At 48.3% G+C, this 15,562-nt stretch overlaps 2 protein-coding genes across 4 annotated transcripts in view; one reads left to right on the top strand and one right to left on the bottom strand.

Moving 5' to 3' along the window:
- Nucleotides 1–9,576, top strand: part of rfx2 (regulatory factor X, 2 (influences HLA class II expression)) — a 22,775-nt gene extending 13,199 nt beyond the window's left edge. For 2 of the 3 annotated variants that reach the window (XM_053854742.1, XM_053854740.1), the window contains 15 exons: nucleotides 138–220; nucleotides 588–858; nucleotides 2,013–2,087; nucleotides 3,151–3,332; nucleotides 3,496–3,615; nucleotides 4,007–4,122; nucleotides 4,204–4,322; nucleotides 6,362–6,471; nucleotides 6,643–6,794; nucleotides 7,026–7,123; nucleotides 7,203–7,352; nucleotides 7,424–7,632; nucleotides 7,699–7,852; nucleotides 7,916–7,958; nucleotides 8,081–9,576. In XM_053854742.1, coding sequence (XP_053710717.1) covers nucleotides 138–220; nucleotides 588–858; nucleotides 2,013–2,087; nucleotides 3,151–3,332; nucleotides 3,496–3,615; nucleotides 4,007–4,122; nucleotides 4,204–4,322; nucleotides 6,362–6,471; nucleotides 6,643–6,794; nucleotides 7,026–7,123; nucleotides 7,203–7,352; nucleotides 7,424–7,632; nucleotides 7,699–7,852; nucleotides 7,916–7,958; nucleotides 8,081–8,202 — 2,004 coding nt within the window. In that variant the 3' untranslated portion in view covers nucleotides 8,203–9,576. The remainder of the gene's footprint in view (nucleotides 1–137; nucleotides 221–587; nucleotides 859–2,012; nucleotides 2,088–3,150; nucleotides 3,333–3,495; nucleotides 3,616–4,006; nucleotides 4,123–4,203; nucleotides 4,323–6,361; nucleotides 6,472–6,642; nucleotides 6,795–7,025; nucleotides 7,124–7,202; nucleotides 7,353–7,423; nucleotides 7,633–7,698; nucleotides 7,853–7,915; nucleotides 7,959–8,080) is intronic. The other variant, XM_053854741.1, reaches the window with a different exon arrangement.
- Nucleotides 9,225–15,562, bottom strand: part of fcho1 (FCH and mu domain containing endocytic adaptor 1) — a 26,897-nt gene continuing 20,559 nt past the window's right edge. Inside the window, exons 13-27 of the mRNA XM_053854744.1 lie at nucleotides 14,940–15,130; nucleotides 14,832–14,856; nucleotides 14,696–14,752; nucleotides 14,131–14,182; nucleotides 13,668–13,792; nucleotides 12,542–13,588; nucleotides 12,022–12,116; nucleotides 11,749–11,935; nucleotides 11,570–11,684; nucleotides 11,349–11,504; nucleotides 11,147–11,279; nucleotides 10,718–10,914; nucleotides 10,414–10,478; nucleotides 10,118–10,285; nucleotides 9,225–9,839 (exon numbers count right to left, since the gene is read on the bottom strand). Of these exons, the coding sequence (XP_053710719.1) occupies nucleotides 9,811–9,839; nucleotides 10,118–10,285; nucleotides 10,414–10,478; nucleotides 10,718–10,914; nucleotides 11,147–11,279; nucleotides 11,349–11,504; nucleotides 11,570–11,684; nucleotides 11,749–11,935; nucleotides 12,022–12,116; nucleotides 12,542–13,588; nucleotides 13,668–13,792; nucleotides 14,131–14,182; nucleotides 14,696–14,752; nucleotides 14,832–14,856; nucleotides 14,940–15,130 (2,642 nt within the window). The 3' untranslated portion in view covers nucleotides 9,225–9,810. The remainder of the gene's footprint in view (nucleotides 9,840–10,117; nucleotides 10,286–10,413; nucleotides 10,479–10,717; nucleotides 10,915–11,146; nucleotides 11,280–11,348; nucleotides 11,505–11,569; nucleotides 11,685–11,748; nucleotides 11,936–12,021; nucleotides 12,117–12,541; nucleotides 13,589–13,667; nucleotides 13,793–14,130; nucleotides 14,183–14,695; nucleotides 14,753–14,831; nucleotides 14,857–14,939; nucleotides 15,131–15,562) is intronic.

The following is a 15,562-nucleotide window of genomic DNA, read 5'->3' as shown; positions in this document are numbered from 1 at the left end:
ACATGGTCCATTTCTCTCATCACATGCAGACACTCTTTACAGTATAAAAAAATCTATTTTTGTTTCTTATGAATAATAAAATGAATATTGAAGATTGACACACGACTTTCTCTTGAATATTTTCCTGGTTTTCTCAGGTCCAGTCGGTGCAGCATGTCTATCCATCACAGGTCCAGTATGTCGGGGAAAGTGGCGATGCAGTTTACACCAATGGAACAATGTAAGTATGTATGGAGAGGGAAGGTTTGAGATATGTATATGTGATGTGGAAGTTTGACAAACCTCACCTTTTTTTATTGAAATTTCTGAAAAATAAACAAAAAAAACCTGATGTTTTATTTAATCTTGTCAAGGTAAATCTAAGTATATACAGTCTATTTGATATGGTTTTCTAACTGACTAGCTGTAAATTGGTACCAATTGATCCTTCATTTGCAAATGTAAAGACGGAACTGTCTGTTTTCCGAGCAGCTCACTCACATTGCACTCTAATACTGAATGCAAGTATCCCAACGACTGATGAGTGACGGTGCTTTTGTGACAAGTCTTGCTACGGTGTTTAAAACATTTTTCTTTATCCCCCAAAGCCGCACAGCTTACTCTTACAATCCAGAGGCCCAGCTGTACGGCCAGAGCAGTGGAGGCCCCTACTTTGACTCACAGGGTGGCAGTGGTCATGTCACCACGGTGGTGTCCTCGGCCAGTGGTGGCGTTCCATCCCACAGCATGGTGGGCATCACCATGGACGTGGGCAGCAGCCACATCATCTCCAGCGGAAGCACCTACTTAATCCACGGAGGGAACATGGAAGCAGGCCGAAACCATATTTCTCACTCCTCCCGCTCCTCCTCGGCTATGGTGAGCGAGTTCATTAGTGTTTGTTTCCGTCTCTGGCTAATGGGAATCAGGAAAGAGTCCCTCTCTAAAGACTGAAAGATATCTGTTAAAGGTCACCAACTGACAGATAAAAATTGGGAAATGATCCAACGTTTTTCTAAATACTGTGGTGCTCTTTCTGTCAGCCCTTCTCGATGGATATAGTGAAAGTGGTGAAGGCTTTTGTCTGCTTGCCTTGCTCTACTTTTCATTGTCAAGCCATTAACACAATTTTATTACTGGACGCAGTCAAGGAGTAGACCATCTAAGCCGTAGTTCTTTATTTTGATGGATACCTAAATCCATTTTACACTCCGAGGTTAGAGGAAAGTTCTCCAGACGTATGACAGACTGCGCTGTGCTGACCAAGACAGTAGACACTACTACTATACTGTGTGTAGACGGGGTCTAACTGAGACTGGACCTCCTGGTTCTGCAGAAACACACAGGAAGAAAAGAGGAGCGACAAGGAGGCCTGTAAAAACGGGACATCAGTTTAAATAATTCAGTTGTGCCTTGTTTTAGAGGTTTTCACAGGCACTTGAGCACCCTGCGAAACAAAGCAACCCCTGGGGCTCATTACCATTTGGCTGAGAGCCCTCTGGAGCTTTCCGAAGAGCTGGATCAGTGCCATCTTCTTTTTCCCCCTTTTCTTTTTGGTCTCCAGTTTGGCTGCGGTAGCACAAATCTTTTCTTTGACTCTGTGCTGCTGACAGAATGTTTGCTTGCCAGATAGTTTAGTTGTCCATTAAGGAAGTAGAAATGTATTATTTGCTGACTGTTAATATTCTTTTTAAGTTGGAATGTTTAATAAGTTGTGGTGGGAGGTGGGGGGTCAGCATTGTTGACCTGTTGTCTCTGAGCTGAGTGACCCGTGCCCCTGTTTGCAGTCCTCATTTGCATACATTAGAGAGTCTGACCAGCAGCTTAACTCTATGAGTGCCTTGATTTGCATGCTTTTGTCAGCCAATAATCAATTTGGCTGCAACACTGACTGAGTTTAATGGAAACTTTGGCTGCCTGCTAACAGTCTTTATTTTCTTGTTTTATGTGTCACCTTTGCTTTTTCTTGATTTCTTTTGATCTCACCTCTGCCTCCTCTCCCTTCTGTGTCGCATGCATTCTTCTTTCTTTAGCTTGAAATGGCGATTGAAAACCTCCAAAAGTCTGAGGGAATTGCGAGTCACAAAAGCAGCCTGCTCAACAGCCATGTAAGTCTTCCAGGAGCTTTCTCTCCAACCCCCAAACAAATCAGGCTGAACCAGTCGGCTGCATGTTCCTGCTGGTGATGAACAGAGTTGAACACGCCGCCTAATGCCCCCTTCACTCACACTGCACTCTTACTGAAATGAGTGACACTTTTTCATCTGCTCTCGCTATTGATTGAAATGGGAATTCCACGCATTGATTCGAGATTCAAAGATTTCACTCAATAATGCTTAAGTTAGCCAAGTGTGCGCTCGAGGAAACAAAACAAAAACCCCGCAAGATTTAGTCAGGAGGTTTCAAAAGAAAGAGACTATTTGTTCTGCTTTTTAACAAGATTAGCTTGCATTTCACAGCAAAGTCTAAATATAACAGAAATAACTGTCAGATGAATCTCTGGTATCCTTAAACAGGAAAGCAAATGAATGTCAAACATCTCGAAAGGAGCAGAGCAATGCAGTAAATGTAAAACAAGTATGAGATCATTTTTCATGAGTGCACAGTGCTTTCTGTTTTGCTTGACTTGCACTTTTTTGTGTACATTTCCCCTTCTCAAAACCGCTGGGAAGGTCTTCACTTGTTTTACATAACATACATTATCACTGACCGACCCATGTTGACCCAGCGTTAAGTATAATCAGTGGGCCACTTTCTTGCTTTGCGGTTGTGTTTGAATAAAACACAACCAATGCTTTTAAAGCAAGCCCATGATGGCAAACCTCATTTCTCAGCGAATGTTTTGACCTTAGTCATTTTCCTTTGATGCAATACAAACTTTTCATTGAACTGAATGTGACATATAGAAGTGTTTTAGCAGTCAGACCCTCCTCTCCTGAGCATGTATTGTTCGCACCTATTAGTATTTCAGCTTTAACAGTTTGCTCACCTGTGGTCATTTAGCGGGCTCTTTTTAAATCGCTTCCAAAATTGTGGACATATCTGCACTTGGCTTGGAAGTGAGTCTTTCATCTGTCCTTTGAAGCGCCGGCGCCACTCATGCCGGCTCAGTGACCATCACACAGCAGACCATGCCCACTGATGTTGAGAGTCTCTTGTGTTTATTTTTAGCTCCAGTGGCTGCTGGATAACTACGAGACAGCGGAGGGGGTAAGTCTGCCCCGCTGCTCCCTCTACAACCATTATCTAAGGCACTGCCAGGAACAGAAACTAGATCCGGTCAATGCGGCCTCCTTCGGCAAGCTCATCCGCTCTGTCTTCATGGGCCTCAGGACCCGACGCCTCGGAACCAGGTACGAGCAGGAAGCATTCCCCTCCTGGTCACTGTAGTCATGTCACCTTCAAAGATGTGGGAGATGTACTTGTGAACCTAATGGACCAATGAAGACGACGACAAAGGTGGTTAAAATGAAGCAGACTCCTTCGCTGACTTCTGGCTGTTTTCTTCTTTTCCAGAGGAAACTCAAAGTATCATTACTACGGTATCCGAGTGAAACCAGACTCTCCGCTAAACCGGCTGCAGGAAGACACGCAGTACATGGCCATGAGGCAGCAGCCAGTCCACCAAAAGCAGAGGTCAGTGGAACCAGGGTCAGACATTTTCACCAATTCCCTACTGTCTTCTGCTCACTTTTATAACTTCTCTGTGGCCGGCCCCCAAAAGATTAGAGAAATCATTAGGTCTTGCAACTTGGAAAATTATTCAGCTAAACACGTTTTCTGAACAAATAAAGAAGGTTTCCTTTGCATGGAAACTGACTTTGTCCTCACACCTCCAAGCTCTTCGAACACCGTCACGGTGAAGCCTCATTATGACTATTGTTCCCAATGAATTATTTATTGCTGCTGCTCATTCAACACACTTGGCTTCCTCTTTGTTTTAGATTTGAAGATTTGTATTCATTTCAATGTTGTGTTCAAAGTTTGCTGGCCATCATCTAACTATTCCATCCATGACCGTGCGCAGGTTCAAGCCTCTCCAGAAGGTGGATGGGATGTCGGACAGTCTGTGCGGGAGCTCTCAGCACTGCACTAACGCTCCAGAGCAGTCGGTGGCAGCACAACACCATTTGCAGTACATTGGTAAGTCAAGTTGAGCCCGTCACAGGTGCTTGTTTGATGTGTGGTAGCTACAGTAGAGTGACAGTAACGCCCTCTCTGCAGACACGTCCCACTCCCTGCCTCCATTTCCGTCTCCTGACCTCGGCGCCCAGCCTCTTCCTGAGCGAATCAGCTTGAACGACATAAAGAAGCTGCAGACGCTCTACAGAGCGCACTGTGAGGTGAGTGACATCTTTTGTTTCCTGTGTCTCCCACTTGGTACCAGAATCCTCACCTTCAGCATCTGTGACATCTCAAGTTAGCATTGTAATAATACAGTAATAAAACTTTTATTTATGTAGCGCCTTCCAGAACACTGTTGCATCATAGAAAATCAGAACCAAAACAAGAACATGCAAAGAATAGCGTGTTCACACATGCACATGTGTCAACATGCTCAGAGGAAGTAGGATTGATCTTATTGAAACGCAGGGCAATGAGTTCTAACAGTGTTCAAAGGTGGAGGGGCATGTTGCTGTTCTCGAGAGGCACGGCTCTGACAGAGTAGGCTCTGGCACCCTGGCACTCAAGTGTTGACTTTCGGACAGCTAGCAGGGACCCACCTGAGGATGTTGGCTGGCTCATAGGGCTCTACATTTCTGCAGTTTGGAGCCAGGCCAAGATGGTTAGTCAAATCTTAAAGAGGATTCTATAGGATATATTAGCCAATGGAGCTCAGCAGCAGCAGCAGGTGTGCGAGGGAGCCTGGCTCATGGCTCCTTTATTTAGCATTGTGAAATGAATGAAGTGTTGTCTGTGTGAGGGGGAACTGGAGAATTAGAGATCCAGACGAGCTCCTCTCGGATGTGAGGGTGAGTGACTAGAACCTGGGACCTTTGTGTCGTGACGCTGATGTTTTAATCTCCACCCATGAAGCTGCAAGGAAGTGAAACTCTCTCTGACCCGTACGCTGGTTGAAACAAGAAGGGTCCAGCCTTTTCCATTTCCAAGTCTCATTCAGACCATTGGACATGGCAACTGTCACAGCAGCCTCTCGTGTGTCCAGCTCATGAACTTGTGAGTGTTGCCCCTGTTGTTTACGTTCTATTGAAGCCAGTGAAGCACCATCCTGCTTTGCTCAAGTCTGAGTGGTTGGATGCTGAACATGACTCTTTCCCTAAATACTATATTTAGCAGCTGATGTTGACGCTCAAATCTGGAGAGAACATGGCGCTCCAGTGTTTGACAGAGTGGATTCACATGAAGGGCTCAGGTCTTTGGAATCACAAGTGTGCGTGATTAAAGCAGCGGCTTCATCACATGATCCCTGCACTCGCCCGTCCAGCCCCACCACGCCGCCTTTGTCACGCCGTCTTTTCATCTCCGTGCCGCCTTCAAGACATGCCAATTAACCTTTCAGCACGCCGGGTGGACGTCTTGGTGGCGCCCCCCTCGGGCCTTTGTGTGGCCCTGTCTGTGGACCTGGGTCTTTGTCTGCCAGCACAGTTCTCTCGCTCACAAGACCAGTTCACCTTTTCTTCCTCAGACGTGTCAGTCAGCTCGAATTTTGCCACGAGTCACTGAAAAAGTTGTTCAACTTTAAGCTGAGGCTGAAGCTGACTGCCACTTGTTAAATCAGCTAAACGCAGAGAGGATTGAAAACAATCAAGTGACAAGAATGAGTGAGCAAGCCTTGGTCGGGAGTTGGGGGTGTGTTTTCTCCTCCTCACTTCTCCTTTCTCCCCCGAGAGGCAAAACACTGGTTCAGCGTGAACGGGAAATTCTTCTTTTTGTTTTGGAGTTCTGTGTTTGAGCGGTTACTGTGGGCAACCGTAAACAAGGTTGCCATGGCAACAGCTAAGAGGAAGCAAAAACATATCATGTGATTGAAGCTGTGTAACAAGATCCAGCAGCAGAGTCCTGCTGCTGCAAGAAGACCGGGATCAGCCAACGTGGTGAACAGAGACTGACAAGCCGCTCCTCAAGTTGGAGGTTTCGTTCTCAGCTGCTTTCTTTAGCGCGCCATAGCCAGGAAGAGGAAGTCACGTGGGTCACGTCAGGTCACCAGCTGTTGTTTCACAACATTTGAAACAGTTACAAAAAAAACCCTAAAAATAAAACTGAGCTTTGTGGTGATTGATGTGCCTCTGTGTGTTTGCTGGCCCACTGTGCGACACTGGGGTCCAGATCCAGCGAGAAGCTGCTTGCTCAAACTTTGTTGTGTGTCTGGTTGCCATGGCTCATCTGTGTGTTTTTCTCCTCCCCCGCCGCTCTCCTGCAGGCGACGCTGGATGTGGTGATGAACCTCCACTTCCACCTCATCGAAAAACTGTGGCAGAAGTTCTGGTATTCAACGCTGCCATCTAGTGACGGAAACACGGCGATGAACAGGTCAGTTCCCAGATGACTTCCGTTTCTCACTCAGTGCGTTCATTTATCAAATATATGCGCCGGCGGAAAGCAGGTCAGATAATCTAACAAACGATTTGAATGGACTCGATTTTACTGCCGAAGTTGATTCACTGCCTCTTTCTTCCTCTTCCTGTCTTGTTGTCCGTACAGCGACGACGACATAGACGCAGTGATTCCGCGCGACAAGCTGCTGTGTCTCTGCAAGTATGAGCCGATCCGACTGTGGATGCGGAGCTGCGATCACATCCTGTACCAGGCGCTGGTGGAGATCCTGATCCCCGACGTCCTGCGACCCGTCCCCAGTCAGTTCTTTTCCTTACGTTTATTAAGTGCGTTGACTGAAGTAAAAAAAAAATACTCTGAGAAAATTATTTTAAAGAATTAAGGGGCATTTCTTTAGCAAAAATGTGGCATTTGGGATTGATTTCAGATATTTCCACTGCAGCCAATAAAAAAATGTAATTCCAAGTTTCGAGTTCAGTCTTTCTTCTTCCCTGCCTTGCTCTACTGACCAACCTGGGGTGTCTCTTCAGGCACGCTCACTCAGGCCATCCGGAACTTTGCCAAGAGTCTGGAGGGCTGGCTGACCAACGCCATGACCAACTTCCCTCAAGAAGTCATCCGCACCAAGGTGAACCCGGGCTCATTGACGCTGTTCTGTCGGTTTGTCTTTCAATGGTGTCTGACTGGAGGTGTGTGTGTGTGTGAAGGTGGCCGTGGTCAGCGCCTTTGCACAAACCCTGAGGAGATACACCAGTTTGAACCACCTGGCCCAGGCAGCCCGAGCTGTCCTCCAGAACACCTCGCAGATCAACCAGATGCTGTCCGACCTCAACCGGGTGGACTTTGCTAACGTTCAGGTACCAAAAGCCGTGACGGGTGTTCCTGCCGAGGGAGGCTCTGGCGCCTGACCTGTGTGTGTGTGTGACAGGAGCAGGCCTCCTGGGTCTGCCAGTGTGACGAGAACATGGTCCAACATCTGGAGCAGGACTTCAAGGTCACCCTGCAGCAGCAGAGCTCTCTGGACCAGTGGGCCACCTGGCTGGACAACGTGGTGTCTCAGGTCCTGAAGCCGCACCAGGGGAGTCCCACTTTCCCCAAAGCTGCTCGTCAGTTTCTGCTCAAGTGGTCCTTCTACAGGTACTGACCCGGGACGACCGTGGGAGTGGGTCGGATCTCATCGCCCTCGCTGTGCTTCTCCTGCAGCTCCATGGTGATCCGGGATCTGACTCTGCGCAGTGCCGCCAGCTTCGGCTCCTTCCACCTGATCCGCCTGCTGTATGACGAGTACATGTTCTACCTGGTGGAGCACCGAGTGGCCCAGGCCACTGGGGAGACTCCCATCGCTGTCATGGGAGAGGTGAGGACCTTCGGAATCCTCAAGGCACTTACTCATCTGCTGACCTGTCATTGTGACCCACAGTTCAGCGACCTGACCTCCATGGTGCCGTCGCTCATGGAAAAGGGTAAGAGCTCTTCTGCATGAATTTCAGAACCAAGATGGTGGTTGGGGCTTCAGCAGTATAAAGTGAAGCGTATGAGACCTGCCAAGCTCACACACAATGTCTCTCTGCTAACGTGTGTTCAGACGCTTCCTTCTCTGATGAGATGAGCGACTTGGGCAGCGACGCCGATGTGTCCAGAGGTTCGACTGAACCAGCCGTCAAGAGAGAGCGCATCGAGCTGAGCCACCCGCTGCAGGAGATGTGAACTTCCAGCACAAGGTCTTGTTTTGGATGTAAATAGACGGTGATGGTAGCAAACCTTTAGGAAGCTTTTTTTTTTTTTAAACTGTCAGCATCACAGGTGTGGTTCTGTGCTCGCTCTGTGATGGACTTGGTGCATTACTTTTCTATTGTAACTCCTCTTCATGTCTTAACTAGCCGTGCCATCGTGTCTTTTGAGTGCCTTAGATTGCTAAACCACCAGTGCAGACGTCCTCGGTCGTGCCTCCTCCTCCTCAGTATGAATGTATCGCCTCTGACCTTCAGAACACCTTCAGCCTGGGCCGGCTCATATCCTCAGCGAGGGCTGCTGGGTGACCTTTAAAGGACCTCCTCGTCGGTCGGTTAATGGCTAAGACGTTGAAGTTTACCTCAGATAACTGTTTATAAATAAATGTTTTGTTCACCTCTGATTCAGCAGCAGTGCAAACTCTCATTGTCATGGTGATGCTCTCGTTTCACAGTGACACCTTATCCGATAAGTCTTTAGGGCTCCTACAGTTTGGGATCCACAAAAAAGGAAATGACTTCGGAGCCATAACATGGTTGTGGCTCCACTTGCCAGCAGCTTTAACCCTTGGTCAAAATAAACGCTGTTAGATCTCACATTCTAACTTGTAAGAGAAAATTGTCTTTTACATTTTTATACCCCCAGTTTGGGTTTTTTTAACCTTCAAACCAGCAGTCCAACTCTGACTCTGTTTTTCTTCACGGCCAAATGTGTGGAGGAACAGTATTGTGAATGAGTAGCCAAAATACGGAGAACTTGACTCCTTGCTGCTTCACCAACGGGAGCATCGTCATGTCTTTGTGACTTGCAGTAAAGGTTCAAGGAGACATTTCATTACATCCTTGAAACCAATCGATCAGCTCGAAATGTCAAACAAGTCTCTCAGTTTTTATTTTCCAAGTGTGTGTGGACCTTTAACATGAACATTTAACTCAGTTTTTAGTCCAAAACAATTCCAGGACCGATATAAAATAGTTTGCGCGTGTTCTTGTTTCAACCACCCCCCAAAAATCTCTTCAGTCTGACTGAATCCCAAAATCGATGTATTGAGTTGTTCCAAAAGTTGATCAATATATTTATGACTTGTGTGTCCCTCATGACAAAGATGTCGTAGCTATTGTGCCTGTTGCCGTCAAGTGCTTTGAAGAAAGGAAAAAAAAGTTTTTATGTGTAATTTGTAACGTTTTGTAATGTTTTAGATCACCGTCGGATGATCCCGTTTTATTGATATGATGAAACCGGAACTTTATTTTTGTGTATTTTGAAGTCGTTCACTGTCACACACAGATGGGACGACGTTTGCCCTGGATAGTCGTATTTTGGTCACAACGTGAAACAAATAAACTGGTGTCAGACAACGCTGCAGCACATTTATTCATTCATCACAAAAAGACAATATTTTTCTCACTCCATATTTACAGTTTGAGTTTTAGGTTCATTATGTAACTTGTGGAAACATCTGACAGGAGGAAGAAGAGTTCAGGTGCAAGAGACATTGTGGAACGTCCAAAGTAAGTGCACGTCGTCCTACACAGATGAGCAGCATCATCTTGACAACCGTCAGTCACCCTGCATTCAGGACTTTCAGAGGGAACAGGCCGCCATATACTTGCCTGTGGAGGGAACATGGTGTTAGAAGCTGAATGTTATGCCACTCATTTGTTATCTTATTCCCATAAATGTGTTCAAGGCAACCCAGAGTCTATCCCAGCTACTTAAGGGGCAAGGGGTAGAGGGGACACCCTGGACAGGTCCCCACCACATACAGACAACCACTCACCCGGCTGTGGATAAATTACACTCAATTATCGATTGTGGACTGGGGGAGGAAGCCGGAGTCCTCAAAAGAAAGTGCTGACATCTGCTTTTACAAGACGAGGTTTTGCATCACCTGTAGCAAATCTCTTCTTGACCAGCGACATGCGGTAGCGGCTCCCCACCAGCTCCACCTCCAGGCCTGCCAGTGATGCCCCAGAGCCCACAAACTGTACTGCCAGGCTGGGCGGGGGGCCACGGGGGGCCTCCAGGCACTGCCAGCTGGCACACAGAGTCCCCGAGCCTGCAGCACATGCGACAAATCAAGGACCACTGAGGAGAACTGATCATCACGGTCGGCCATTTTCAGGTGTGAGGATGGACTTGGTTTGAGCTGTGTGACTTGAACAACACAAAAGGAAAGGAGCCGACCTTTACTGTGGTTGGTCGGGGACAGGTTGGGAAGTTTCCACAGCAGCCGACACTCCTCAGCATTCCTGAAGGACAGACCGAATCAGGCGGCATTTCAGCCAACTACTACCATGCCGTGACATGAAACCACTTCACATGTGCTCACACTGGGGGGCATCTAGATGAGCTTATGATTTGATCATTACTGGCAGTTCTCTCCTTGTTTTTTCAAAATGATTTTCACCTTCAACAATGACGATCCAACTCAGGTGTGCTCAGCATAGACTGTGTTTCCTCATGCTGCTCTTCATGACAAGTGACTCACCAGGACGCGGGCGGCTGACACTGCAGGTCAGTGGCGGTGTGGTCCAGTGGCAGAAGAATCTGGACAGAGGTCAGTTGCGTGGACGGAGCTGTGGCGGGGCAGCAGTGGTAGTCCAGGGACACCCGCGTCACTGTGCCACTGCGCTGGCACTCCGCCGACAAAAGGAGAGGAGCCCGACCTGGATCCTGGGAGGACACCTGAGAGATGAACGTGGAAACATGCATCAATACTAATGCGAGGTATTTTCAGATGAAAATGTAAATAACAGGTTCAAATCTGTTTTTTGAAATGATATACATTTAACCCAATATTTGTAGTCAATAAAAATGTAGAAGGTTTTCAGAATAACGCCTCCAAAATATTTTTACATTTTAAGTATTTTGCAGAGTTACACTCCCAATATTTACAGAAAAAAAAATCTGGTTGGACCTGGTACTTGAGCAGCCCCACGTTGTAGTATGAGGCCTGCGGGTTGAGCTCGGCCTCCCGCTGCAGGTGGACCTGCAGGGCTGGCATGTTGAACCAGAAGTCTCGAGTGTCTGGGTCGCTCTGGGACGGGTCACTGTCATCGAGAAGAAGACAGCGCTGGGAGGAGGCTGGTCATCAGGAGGTCACAGTGATTCACGCTGACCTGTAGAGCAGCTTCTGGTTCGGCAGGAAGTGGTCAATCCTGGACATGTTGACCAGCCTGAAGCTGAGAACCGGGATGTTGGGGTTGGAAGAGAAAATCCGGGTGAATCCAGCCGGGAAGGACATGGTCAGGTCCCCGGTGATCTTCACGAGGCAGCTGGAGAGTTCAGGCTAGTCAGTGTGTGAAGAGAGACCTAGAGGACTCATGAAAGAGGAGCAGACCGGTTATGCTGTCCAGCTTTGAAGTAGGCGTTGATGTACTCCGTTATCGCAGCGGCCACGGGCCACGAGTCCTGGCTGCTGAGGGAGATGGGACTGGGTCCTCGTGAGAGATGCACTGAAGACACAGACAGCTGCATCAACTTCCTGACCAGTGCTCGGAGCAAAGTGTTGTCACTCACACTGTCTATGCGGAGCATCCTGGAAGGCCAGAGGTGAAGCCTGTCCCACCCGGGCTGGGCTGGACGCTCTGTTCGGCGCCCCCCAGCTGCCCTCCCTGACCTGACCCCAGTCGCTGGGACTGGAGGAAGATGACGAGGTGAGGGAGGGGTTTGGCTCCGGCAGCGGCGAGGAGCACAACGACCGAGACTGAGAACAGGAGCGCGTTGCTGAGATTCAAGTGACCAGTGAATGTTTCCCAAACATCAAACCCTGAAGTCGCAGGCAGCACTGACCCTGTCTGAGATTCGACCAGTCGTCCTCTTGCCACGGGTGGTTCGTGAAGCAGCAGTTGTGACATCGGGTTCCTGTCGGCCATGATGCTTGGACACTGGAATGAAAATGGAAGTGATCAGGACAGCAACACATCTCTGCGTGGCTCCCTGGAGCTGGTTTAAAATCCAGTTTTCTCCTGAGTTTGACCATCATTTGAAGCAAAATCACAGCCACAGAAGAGCCAACGCTCACTGAGCTAGAAACAAGTGGCCGCGTTTCAGAGAACACATTTGAACCGGTGCCGTCCTGACTTAAGATTTCTTCTCAGCGGGAAAAGCCTCAGAAACTTATCTGGGGCCCAAACTTAGACTGAGAATATGGCCGCAATCAAACCTGAATTCAAAGTCTGGCTTCCTCCAGAGAGCATGACAGAACTTTCACTGGTATGACAGACCAGAGCGCCCACATGAACTGGATCAGGATTCAATCACCTCCACCTCCCTTGTGTTCAGTGTCCAATGGAGATAAAAGACTCTTAACCTTTGTGAGAGGTGATGGTGAAAGGCAGCTGGGTGTTGAGGTCCAGACAGTCTTGGTCCTTGTCAGTGGAGAAGCACAGGTCCTCCTGTGGGCCCGAGTGTCTGGTCAGGGGAGGGGCGTTCCTGCGAGGCTCACTTTCTGATGATCGATGTTTCCTCCTCTCTCCTCCCTTCTCTTTTCCTCCATCTTGTGTTCTAGAACTGAAATGTCCAGGGGCTGTTTCGCTAAAGGGGTTGTGTACAGAGTTCCAGTGCACCAGCTCCTTCTTAGCGTGCGCCTGTGGCAAAGACCCCGTGCTGGTGTGATCCTGTCGGCTGCTGTGGGTGACCCCGACGCTGCTGAATGGGGGGATTCTTCCCGCTGCTGCGGCCAGGGAGGACTGGTGCGTCGGGCTGCCGATCATTGTGATGGCGAACGGGTCATCAGAGGAAACCGGAGGGGGGAGGCTCCGGTCTCGTCTCCTGTCTCTGCGATGTGAGGAAGATGAAGAGGAGGAGGAAGGTGTCGGGAGAGTCTTGGCATCGGGGAGGGGCATGGAGAAGGGATCTCCTCGCACCTCTGTCGAGCGACTCTCGTGCGCTGAGCGTGTTGCAGGGTGAGACCAAGCATCGGGATGATTCTGTGTGTCCTGCGCCAGTGTGTTCTCAAATGCAGCGGCGAGGAAGGGGTCCTCAGACGCCACCAGCTTGCAGTTCCACGCCAATGGATCCATCTCAGGAGGAGGAAGAGACTGAGAGAAGGCCGGGAATCTATCGGTTGAAGAGTCCAGCTCTGGGGTGGCGCGTGAGGGGCGTGGCTGAGTGACCGACCAGGCGGAGTCGTCCTGAGAGGGTGCAGGGCGGCCCGGGGAGGGGTCACGAAAGACAGACAGGAAAGGATCAGCAGAACGTCCACGAGGCTGTGACTGCTCTTTTGAGTGCGAAGTAGGAGGCCAGGCTGCCCAGCCAGCTGGTTCAGGAGAGGGGCCAAGCGGCTGATGGGAGGGGGAGTCCAGACCGGAGTCCTCCACATTCTCAGGTGACGAGGACTCGGACGAGAAGGCCGCATCTGACATGAAACACACAACATCAACTGCGTCTCCAGCTGAAGCTGAAAGGTGTTGTCTCATCTGGTGTTGATCACTCACATTCGGACGCACCAAAGCTGCTTTGCTCTCGGAGTTTATCACGACCATCGAAACTTTTTGATTTGAAGGCAGATTCTAGCGAAGGTCCAAACAGACTGTCAGAGCCTGATGCTTTGGAGTTCAACCTAGAGAAAAGCAGTGAGAATGCTTGAGGCTTAGCTACTCAAATGTGACACCAATAATACATCAATTTTCTAATTCCATATGAAGTCATTTTTGCCTTTTACACAAAGCACGACCAGCGCTGTTGCACAGCATGGGGAGAAGGTTATAACATTAACACTGCCCAGGCATGAGTGTCAGGACCATAGATGTCGGCTCCATGCATCCCAAACAATAATATTAATGATAAAAACAATAACCAAGAATGCTGCGTCCTCAGGTCACTCATGACACTTGGTGGTGGACTGATGTGGGTCGCTGATGTTCTCATAGAGACTCAGTTTACCTGAGGCGGTCTCACCTGCTGTGGTCGGGGCTGGATGTAGAGCGTCGAAGACCTTCCTGTTCTCTGTCTGTAAAACACATGCATGAAAACACACACACACGCAGATCAACCCTCTTAGTCAGGACTAATTGGTAGCTCCGAGTCTTTCCTCCAGGGAGTGAACATGAGGCTCCTGAGGATGAGATGATTTCGCATCTACAGGCACCTCATTAAAAAGGCTCAAACAGCAAACTATTCTGCAGCCGTGTGTTCAACAACATGAACTTTGTTTTACATTCACACGACACTGATATAAATGAAAATAAATCAAATTTATGTTGACTATATTCAACTAATCTCCTGAGATGAGTGAACATTCTGTCCACCTTCTCATTACATGCGCTTCATCACGGATGTGTTGGTTATGACGTCATGTGTCGTACAATGCTGAACACCCGGAATTGGTGCATCAAGAAATATTGCCAGTGAAAGAAATTTAGTGTGTGGTTAATCTTAATTTGCCAGTAATTCATTCATCTCTTAAAGTCCCAGGGCTTATATACACACGATTTAGGTAAGCAGAACCAAAAACACATCTCACCTCGGCCCAAAACACCTTCACCTTCTTCACCACGGCTGCCGGCAGTGCTTGAATTCCCTTTTGATTCAAAGTTGATATTGAAGCACTTTGACCTTCACATTGCAACATGGATAAAGACAAACTTCAATGAACTTACTTGAAATCTGCCGTTTCACAGGCACCTGAAGCAAACATGGAGGGAGACCTTGTTAAAAGCAACAGCGGACCTGACTTTTAGCAAAAGAAAAGATATTTGGGTTCAAACCTGCTGTTTGGCTCTGTTGGGCGGCAGAGTCAGTGACCCCACAGTGGCTTTAAGCTCCTTCTCTGCTGCAGCAGAGCTAGTGCGGCTGCTATTCACCACCGGTCGTATCTGGATGTGAAACTTCTTGGGCTCCTCATCGTCAAAGTCAGAGTCGCTGGAGTAGAAGTTATTGTCCTTGTCCTCGGAGCAACGTGCACACAAGCAGGTGAGTTAAGGAGAAGGGTTCTCTCACAGGTCAAACATGACAGGCAACTGAGGAGCAGAAACTAAAGTAGAAGTAAGTTTCAGCTGTGAGAAGCTGTAAAGTCTTCAGTCTTGTAAGTGAATGTAAACAGGTGAGTAAGAGATGAGTTCATAACAAATTAGTCTTACACTAAATGTTCTGAAAAAAAATTATCGTAATAGACAGTTGAGATTAAATGATGAATGAAATCCCTTTAATTTCAAGTCCAAATGTTGATCCGCCCATCACTTAGGTCATGAACTCTGACTGCTGCAATAAAAACAGGCGATTTTGTCCAAAGGCCTGCTGCAGTCACAAAGAACTGACACATAATCCCCCATGCCTTAAGAGACCCAACAGCCGGCAGCCCCTCCATCAGAGGTGGCAGTAACGCGGCAGA

The sequence above is a fragment of the Synchiropus splendidus genome, chromosome 1 (genome assembly GCF_027744825.2).
Source record: "Synchiropus splendidus isolate RoL2022-P1 chromosome 1, RoL_Sspl_1.0, whole genome shotgun sequence".
Classification (NCBI taxonomy): domain Eukaryota; kingdom Metazoa; phylum Chordata; class Actinopteri; order Syngnathiformes; family Callionymidae; genus Synchiropus; species Synchiropus splendidus.
This window is presented reverse-complemented; position numbering and strand designations above follow the sequence as displayed.